The sequence below is a fragment of the Parasteatoda tepidariorum genome, chromosome 3 (genome assembly GCF_982258835.1).
Source record: "Parasteatoda tepidariorum strain Cologne lab strain chromosome 3, Ptep-v5.0, whole genome shotgun sequence".
NCBI classification, from domain to species: Eukaryota; Metazoa; Arthropoda; class Arachnida; order Araneae; family Theridiidae; genus Parasteatoda; species Parasteatoda tepidariorum.
Genome location: NC_141757.1, coordinates 119,682,349 through 119,692,612, shown reverse-complemented (window position 1 = coordinate 119,692,612; position 10,264 = coordinate 119,682,349). Strand labels below are relative to the sequence as shown.

Genomic DNA, 10,264 nt, shown 5'->3' with positions numbered 1-10,264 from the left:
GTAGTTTTCTTAAGAGACTTAATATTTGTAATAAGTGGTATTTATATCCTTAATGTACAAACTTTGAATCAAAACTAATTAAATAATTAAAAATTATGTGAAATTAGGAAGATAATGTAAAATGTGAAAAGTTTTAAAAATATTTTTAAAATATATAAAAGCTAGCAGCTTAACTACAATTTAATAATTTATAATAATAATTCATTATTTTAATTTATTAACATAATTAATTATATAGTAATGTAATTTATTAATAATATTAAATATAAATTATAAAACTTAATATAATCAGCTTAAACTATTATTTTACAAGCATAGTTTTTAAATTAATCTTTTTTTTTTTTTGCTTAATGCAATTTTAAAAATCAGTAGACAAGAATATTTAATCTTTACTCCATTATCTAATACAAATTAAAATACCACTTTTGGAGTTTATTTAAAAATCTGTTAAGTGTCACTAATTTCTTGTAATGAGTATTAACTCTTAAGTATGAAGATTTTTGTTTTTATTTTGAATAAAAATATATCTGTGCGATTTTATTTTGTAAGACACATTTTAACAATAAAATAAAAAAATTTTTTTTTTTGGTACACTAAAATTTGATAAATAAATTATACATATTTTTTGTATGGCATGATAACTCAAAATTTCTAGTAGATTTTGGCAAATAAAGTGTAGTGCTCTTTTTGCTCAAAATCAATCATTTTTGACTTAAAAAACAAAAAATATTAGCAGGATAAATATTTAAATTATGACATCAGGTGTAATACCAAGGCAATGGATTAATGGCTGCTGCAAACTTATATAAAATAAAAATATAATAATTTTAGAAAAAAAAAATTGATGCTGCCATTGATAATATACAATAATTTACAATTAAATAATATTCTATGTTTATCTACTTTTGTCATAAAAAAAAAGTTTTTGTAAAAAAGAACAAAATTGTAGCTAGAATGCTTTATAAGAATAACATAACAATGATAAAAAATTTTATTACAAAATTACGTGTAAGAACAATGTATACTTCATAATGCATGGAATAATAATCTATATTCACCTAATTTCATTAAGTCATAAAATTGTAACTAGAATTTTTATTTTACAATAATGTACACTTGAGAAAATAATTCTTTAATATTAACTTAAAAATAACTGCAACAAAGTATACTTAATAATTATAATCTAACAATGTAGCTATACTTTAAATAATAATGTAGCAAGAATTGATACTTTTTAATAGTAAATTAACAAAGTATGTGATTTAAGAGCTTATAAACTCTAATTAAGATAATAAATAAATAAGAGTATAATCACAACATTGCATTTAAGAAAAATCATTTATTTAAAAAAAAAAAAAAGCATTTTGCTGTAAGGAAAAATTCTCTATTCTATTGTGGTAAATCAGTTGAATAAACTAACAATAATCAATCAGAATGAATCAAAAGATAATTTTTGATTCATTGTTAATATGTAAAAAATATAATTTTATTAGTACAAAAATCCTAATGATATTGAGATCAATAACAATAAACTAGTGTTGTGTAGTCAATATAAATTCTTACTTTAAGATTAACATAAGAAAAATTTTTCATTATAATTATAAAAAAAAACCTAATGTTATAATTATAACAAAATAAGAAGTAATAAATGAGTTCTTACAAAATCTTCAATTTATCCTATGGTAATATATAACTACTACTACTTCTATAGTGCTTAAGATAATTGTATAAAGAAACTTCGTTAAACATATACATAAAATAAGCAGTAGACTAGAAAAAAAGTGTTAAAACATAAAATTTAGAAAAAAAAAAAAAACAATAACATCTTTCACAACCATTAAAAAAATAAAAGTACAAATTTTTAAAGGATGCAATTTATTGCTATCATTAACTTTTGAAAATTTTTATGAAAACCTTTTTTTACTGCAAATATTTTAATTAACAATACAGATTTACACAAAGAGATCTCATATAGTGTCAATAAAAAGTAAAAATTGCAGCTATAATACAAACAAAAATATTGAAACGAAATCTCCAAGTCAAAAAGCAATAACTAAAAATCATATAAAATATTATCATTCCAAATGGATTGCAGAAAATAAACTAAAATATAATAACAAACGCAACTCAGTGGCATTTATATGATAAAAATTATCATAGAAATAATAAAAAAAAATTATAATTTCGGTGTTCGATAATATAGCATAAATTATAGTAATTCCTTTGTAATAGAAAAACGGCAGAATCGAACTAGATTAAGAAAATATCAGCCAAAACCAAATGAAATATGAACGTAAACATCACAAAACATCGTCGAAGATATATATGTAAAGAAACCGACGAAATTTCGGGCAGACGCTACAACACAACCGCCATTGCATTGCAGAATAATTCCCGACATTCATAGTAAAAATCTCGGAGCATGCGCTCAAATCCAACCGGAACTTCCGCTTGCCATCCATCACAGCAATGGGAGGAGCTTAATTCCGTGATTGACGTACGGGTGCTGGGGAAATGCGAGCACGACGCAGAGCTGTGATTGGTCGTTCTAATCGATGACGTCGTCATCGTCGCGGCATACGCTCATCTTTTATGGCGAAGTGGCTTGACTGGCATTATCGTTCAACCCACCTTGGAGCCGCTTGCTGTCCGTCAAAAGTATTCCCAATCAAAACACTCAATTACAGTCCGTTTTAGTGCAGCGTGGTGGTGTACGACGGATTTTATGGATGCAGTTCGCCAAAGGGTTTGGTGCTGAGCTGAAACTGTGCCGGCGATAGGGGCCCCCGATACAATCAGGCCCCTTACTCTATAATATTAAGTGTTACTCGTAGTATGAATGATCAACAGACAATGATGCATCCTGTTTCCCAACTACCATCAGCGAGCATGGCCGGCCATGTAGGGGCCCAACACGGCTACGGACTAGCCCAACCGTCTCATGTTGTTAATCAAGGGTCCCAAGGGGGCACCCCTGACCAGGACGCTCCAAAACACGATATATCTGAAATCCTTCAACAAATTATGAACATTACGGACCAAAGTCTGGACGAAGCACAAGCTAGGTATGCATCAGTCTTGAAATATCGTCCTAATTATGCGACGATCGTGCTAAGCCTAACACGACGGCGCGCTTAATTTGACCGATCGGTCTAGCAATGAGTAGACCGCATGTTCCATACAGTGTTTGTTTATTTTTTGTTAAAATTTTATGTTATCTATTGGATTTACCCTGTTCTGAGAGTTGTTTTTTTCCTCTCGTGTAGGAAACACACGCTGAACTGTCATCGAATGAAGCCTGCATTGTTTAGCGTTCTCTGTGAAATTAAAGAAAAAACAGGTAAGTCATTTATTTATACATGAATTCATATTCAAATATAATCTTATCTCTTCCCACCAATTATAGGTTTCGTATTCTTTCAACGCTGGGTCTCACTCCGAATCCATTGTTTACATGTTTGTTTACCTAATAAGTCAGCAATAGTCGCGTAGCTTTATTACAGCGCTTGCTTTATTATAATTACTATAAGATAATCAAACTAAATCCGTTTCTTCTATTTTTGTTTGCAGTTTTTTTCCCTTCAAAAGCCAACTCTTATGCCCAATCCATTGTTTACATGTTTGTTTACTTAATGAAGCTACTACAATCACGTAGCTTGTGTACAGCGTTTGCATACCAAGTTTACTATAATTACATAACTATAATTAAAACAAATGCAATTTTTCTCTTCGTTTACAGTTTTATTTTCTTATAAAAGCGAGCTCTTATGTAGAATTCCATTGTTTACATGTTTGTTTTCCCCGTGAAGCTACAACAATCGCGTCATTTGAGAATAGTTACCATCGACATTGTTTATAATCAATTTAAACAATATACCGGGGATGAAATTGTCACATTTATTTTACTCCAGAATTACAAGTTTTCTGTTTTCAAGTCGTTACTCTGCTCGTAAACGAACTTGATTAAATGTAAACAACATTGTTTACTTGAAGATGTGCTTATTTCTTCCGCTTGTTTACTTGTTGAAGAAATTTTTTGATTGTAAATGATCACACGATCTTTGTTTTCAAATTATGACAAATATTTGGTATATTTTGATAAATAGCTTTTAATATTTCATTCTTAATTCCATAGTTGTAGTACTCCAATAATTGACATTGGAGGAGGTTTAATATATTGTAATAAAAATAATTTTTAGTTCATTATTTAATTAACATTTAAGTATATGTATAATACATGTGATCACATATAGCAATATTTAATTATATATATACTTCATTCCTACTCTTCACCAAAGAGCTTCTTTTGTTGACATGTGAGTTACTAAATTTATATGTTGTATGACAAAAGATGTTATTAATAGGTAAATTACTGTTGTGAATTTAATCTCGAATAATGATTTTCTATTAATAAATTCTAATTTTAGTTTTATGTACTTTAAAAGAAAACAGTGTTGTAATTAATAAAAAATTTTATAACCGTTTTTCATAGCTTCTGGTTATATTTTCTTTATTTACTTATTTTAAAGTTGATGGATGTTAGATATTAAATTTTATAACATGGGGAGACTTGTTGTAGTACTTTGTTTTGAATACGTGGGTTTTAAGCATAAAAGTATATATTTTAAATTAAATGCATGATGTTGTATACTCGTAGGTGTAAAATTAATTTACCGTAACTAAATGTGTGATTAGATATATACTCATTGTCATATATTAATATCAAGTTCTGTTTTAGTTCATTTTTCTTTTTCTTAATTATGACTCATTACTTTGTCTGTATTATAACTGTAAATAGATAGATAGGATAAAGATTTTAAATTGTAACATTAATGTACCAAGATTTGTTTCATTGTTATAGTAAATATAACGTAACTTGTATTTTTAAATGTAATATTTATTCCTTAGCTGTTAAGAATTTTTAGTTTAAAGTTTACATTTACATATATAGAAAATATATATTAGATGTATAAGTTTTTGATATGGTTCAAAATAATATAGAAATATGGTTAGAGAGAATAAAAACAGAGATTGTCTCAGTATAGGCTATTTTTGTATTTATTATTTTTAAATAGTCGGTAGCTTTTGACATTTTGGTTTTAGATAATTGAAAATTATAATTTATTTAAAGGCTAATGCTTTTTATTCTCTAATATTTTACATTTCTATCATACGATCTTCCCTACTTGGCAAAATAAGTTATGTGTTCGGAAAGTTCCAGGGATTTTTACCAAATCGGAAGATTTGATAAAAATTTTAAATTTAGGTCTGTGATATGATCTTGTAAAAATAAGCAGCTTTATATACTTTCCCTGATTTCGGTTAAAATTTTACTTTGTTATAACTCAAAAGTCTAGATTTCAGAAAATTTTGAAATGAGCCTAGAACTTTTCATCTACAAACTCTTGATCTTACCTTCCAAATTATCTCCAAAAAAAACTTTCATTCATGGGAAGTAATTGTTAGTTTTTTTATCATTAAATAAAAAAAAGAAGACATGTAAGCATTGTTATAGCAATAAAAATTTATTTTGATTAAATTTCATGTACGTTACATGTAGCCTTTGCATTTCGATTTTATACAATGCAATATTTTCATTTGTGCATTTCAGCAGTTTACTTCCCCCACTTTTATTTGTCAGCTGGATAATTTATTTAAGAGTATAAACATTTGTTACTAATTGATAATTTTGAGTCTACACATTGCAATTTGTGTTATTAACCGTGTCATGTTATTTTTCGTATACTTAAAACATTTACTCTGTGAAGTATTTAATATAGCTGTATTAGATACATCAGGATATATTATTCTATCACTTTGTGACAGATTGTCTGAATATCAATTTCTAAATGTTTCTTTAAAATTTAGATGTGATTATATAAAATGTTCTGCTAAGTTCTTTTAGTTTTTATATATTTGCTTAGATTTTTTTCTTCTATTATTGCTCTGAAGTTGAGTTTTAATTTAACTTAAAAATAGTACATAAGCTATACAGGCAGAATTTTATTAAAATTTTTTTGAGTGCTTAGTTATTTTTTTTCGGTGTTTAATATGAATAATTTTTTTAAACAAATCAATTTTGGTTTAATATGATTTAGGTACACATTCTTTATTTGATTTCATCTTACACTTTCTTAACATTTAATATAAATAGTTTAATTTTTTTTGTTAAGAATATGATTTACTCTTTATTGGACTTCAACTTAATTTTTTTTAACATTTTAAAATTTTTTTAAAAAAAAAAGAGACGTAATTTTAGATTCAAATATTTATTATATAATTTATATCCTTTATTCCTTTGTTACCTCCATTAATTTGATTTTTTATATTTAAGATAAGGAAACTAAAGCTATATTGTTAAAAGAATTTTTAGAGTTAGCATTATATATATATATTTTTTCTAATACTGAACTAGATATTCATTTGAATAATCGCATAAGTAATCAAAAATTTATTCTGGGGTCTTGATGTGATAACATTAATGAATTAAATTTTTTTGTTTGTTTGTTATTCATTTCATATTTGTTATAGTATGTCATAGCAGACATTTTAGAAAAAATTGACAGTTTGTATGCATGTAGAAAGCATTTATATTTTATCTTCTTGACACTGAATTTTTTATACATATTAGTTGTTGCTATTTTATTTTTCAAATAAGTTGTTTATTAAGAAATTAGTGTACTTGATAATCCACTGGATAATGTTTAAGAAATTTTATATTACCAATATTTTTTTATTTATTATTATTTTGAAGCAGGGTTGCTTCAGAAAACTGCTTTGAGAAGTTAACCTATGCATATGAAGTGGTTCCTTTAATAACCTTAGTTTCATTTTACTGTAAAGTTAGGATACACAATATGCTGTACATCTTTATTTGTTGCGGGTATGAAAAATTTTGAAGTTTATGCCTGAATTCACTCACTAAAAGTTTGAATTGTAATGGTGTACACTTTCCTATATTATTATTGCTTAATATATTAATAGCTTATAGTTTAACTACTTTATTGTTTAATGCATTTAATGATATAATGTAACATCTTATAATGTTACAACTGTTAAATATATAAGAAATAGATAACCAGATTTTTTTTTTGAATTTAACATATGGTGTATATTTATTTACTTTGATTTTTTATTTGACAAAATTGTTAATCCTATTATGTTTGTCCCATAATAATATAGCCATAATAATGATAAAGCATCTCTCTTAAATAATATATTAAGGAAAGAAGGCTTAGAAGATAGACATTGTAATTGCAAATTTGGTGTTATTTAAGCAATTTCATATACACTTTGTGTTAAGTATGATTTTAAGCAGTTTACTAATATGCCAGTTAAATGTTTTCATTGTGAAATTAATAAGTCTCTAACTTTTTTTTTAAATATTTTTTATTAAAATTATATATTTTTTATTTATGTTTTTATGATGATTACATATCTCTTTGAATCACCTTAATTTTAGTTTTCGATAACTGATATTGCTTTCATCATTACTAACTGATTAAATAAGTCTCTAACTTTTTTTTTTAATAATTATTTTTTACGAATCGCATTGGGGTTAAAGTAATGTACAGTTTGGTTAAAGTTGGCTTCAGAATTTTTGAGTTACATTTTTTTAAAGCAACAAAATTTAGTGCATTAATTTAAATATCTAGCATTTTATTCAAAATTAAATTTTTATTTCTAAATTTGATTTTACAAAATATTTATTTTATACTGTACATTTAGTTAACTGTATATACATATTTCTAGGTCTTGAAATTTTGATCAGGCGTTGCTCATAACTAATAATCAATTTGAAAACATAATAGCTTCCAAAAATATGTATCTGATTATTTTATTTTATTATTTTTATATTAATTTTAATAGTAGCAATATTATATTATAACGTTAATAATAATAAATTCATGTGTATAACGCTTGGAATTAGGCGTCGTGACTTTTTTAATTTTCTCAACAATTTAAGAATTGTATCTATGTATAAAAGAAATAACTTGAACAAACATCAGTGTCCTTTTTAATATGTAGCAATATCTCTAATTTTAACCGTAACACCGACGTGTTATGCAAACAATTTTCAATGACCCTTGTTTCATAGATGTTGGAAGGAAGAAAAAAAAAAAGTTCTTTTCAAACATAAAAGTCGATGTGCAGTAATTAATATTATCGTTTACATAGTCGAGCGCTAGCAGCGGTCAGGAAAATTCGTATTTTTTCACGTTTAAATTAGAACAACACGAAGAGTGGAGAATGTCAATATTTGATAAGCTCTGTTGTTAGAATATCAGTTAATATATTCCAAATTTCCATTTTGTCTGCTTCATTAATGTTTTTTTCTTTCTTTCTTGTTCATTATAATTTCTGTTCTCTTGGATGGAGGCTTGGTTTTACTGTCGCTTAAATTTCGAGATTTGTATTGAATTTGTTACAATTGGTAAAATAAACCGTATTATTAGAGAAACAAAATAATGATTTTTAAGCTTGAAAATTTCGTTTATTTTGTTTCTGATTAGTTAATATTTTATATTTACGAAACTTTTCCCTATATGGGAAAAGTGGTGACATCATATGTATTATTTTTTTTTTGCTGTGGTTTTATAATAGAATTGATATGATTATTGCTTCGTATCCGTTTCGTAATACACTTCATATTATTGAAAAAGAGGGGGATAAGGTGTAATTCTTTGCACTGTCTGGACTAAAGCAAAGTACAGCGTGAAAAAAGTACATATAAAATTCAGAAATAGACAATAAAGACTTCACATTATAGGCAGGGCAGAAAAAACTATAGGATCAATAATTTTTGCAATTACAATATCGTTTAGAATTTTTATCAGTGGAAGTTAAAACAGTAGTTATTGTTCTAAGTTATAGTTTAGAACAATATCTTTTATAATCCCGAAGGTATCGTTCCAAAATTAAGATCTTCAAAATTAGCTTTAAACTTAAGATTAAAAAAAAGACATGTTTTTATTATATGTTTGCATTCCACTTTGTATTAACATTTAAAAGATATATCCGAATTAATCATGTTTTTTTTTTTAAATTCCTTTTTTAAAATTATCTTTTTAAGGTTTCTAGTAATACACTTTAAAATTGATTTAACCAACGGTTTCATGCATATAAAAGATTTATTTAGCATTAAATTTAAGACATTATCTAAAAAATAAAAAATACCTTAATATGTATTAAATTTTTGTATTAAGATAGAGAATAACTATTAAATTCAAATTATTTTTAGTCGCATGCCAATATTAGATAGCAATAAGTATTATACAAATTAGATTGTTGACACGAAAAAAAATTACGGTTCTAATTATGTAATATGAAATATCATATGTCATATAAAATTATTTTTTTGCTTTTAACAATAATTGAAAAATAGCAAGAGGAAGAAAAAAAAAACTAATTTAGGGAGGGAGTGTAAATGATTTAGTGACAATGTAAAAAGAAATATTAACGCGCGAAACTTAATACCGTTGAGTGACAAATGTGAATTGCTTATGGATAAAAAAAAAAAATAAAAAAAAACTAGAAATGCCCCGAAATACTAGTTGAAGAAGCTAAGTTGTTTCAAGTGTTGCAAAAAGCAGTTTTTCCTCTCGACCTTGGTCTTTCCATATTTATCTCTTACAACAAGCTTCGGGTTTCATTAAGTTCTTTTTCCTAATGGTTCTTTTGATTAGTAGACAGACCAGATACATATCTGGAACGTCCTATTAGCGAAAGAATTTTAAATTCCTTCAGCGATGAGTTAAGGCAGATCATTTCTTATAAAAATTTTTTTTATCTCCTTAGAAATTTAATTGAATCTCGTTTCGATATTAAAAGATCTGTATGATTATTATTACCATGTTTCAAGCTGAACATGCCCTTATGTTTGAATCTTTCTTTGAGAGCCAAATTATAAACTGTTGGTCGCATCTTAATTGTTATAAATTAAATGCCTAACCCTAAATTTAATTATTTTTTTAAAAAAAAACTTTTCTGTTAAGCATTTTTTATGCATTGAGTGTCGGAACTCGATAAAATGAATCGCAAGGAATTAAATCACTTTTTATTTCGAAATGTGTCAAGTATATTATACCGTACAAACTTCTAGTCATAAACATACTCAGGGGATAAACAATATTTTATTCATGGAAAGCAAGTTTTGTTAAATTGTTTGAAAAGTTTCACGTTAGCGTTGAACTAGCTTAGCTATATACTCATCGCTGTATTCTGAAATATTTGCACCGAACTTGCTAAAATAATGTGTACTACT

The 10,264-nt window shown here is 26.1% G+C and overlaps 1 protein-coding gene across 5 annotated transcripts in view; it reads left to right on the top strand.

The window, feature by feature from the left end:
- Positions 1-2,349: 2,349 nt before the first annotated feature.
- The window catches only part of LOC107449226 (homeobox protein extradenticle), a 325,818-nt gene continuing 317,903 nt past the window's right edge, over positions 2,350-10,264 (top strand). For 2 of the 5 annotated variants that reach the window (XM_087159978.1, XM_087159980.1), the window contains exons 1-2: positions 2,598-3,065; positions 3,267-3,340. In XM_087159978.1, coding sequence (XP_087016104.1) covers positions 2,836-3,065; positions 3,267-3,340 — 304 coding nt within the window. In that variant the 5' untranslated portion in view covers positions 2,598-2,835. Of the gene's footprint in view, positions 3,186-3,266; positions 3,341-10,264 lie in introns of all 5 variants that reach the window. The other 3 variants (XM_087159977.1, XM_087159979.1, XM_087159981.1) reach the window with 3 other exon arrangements.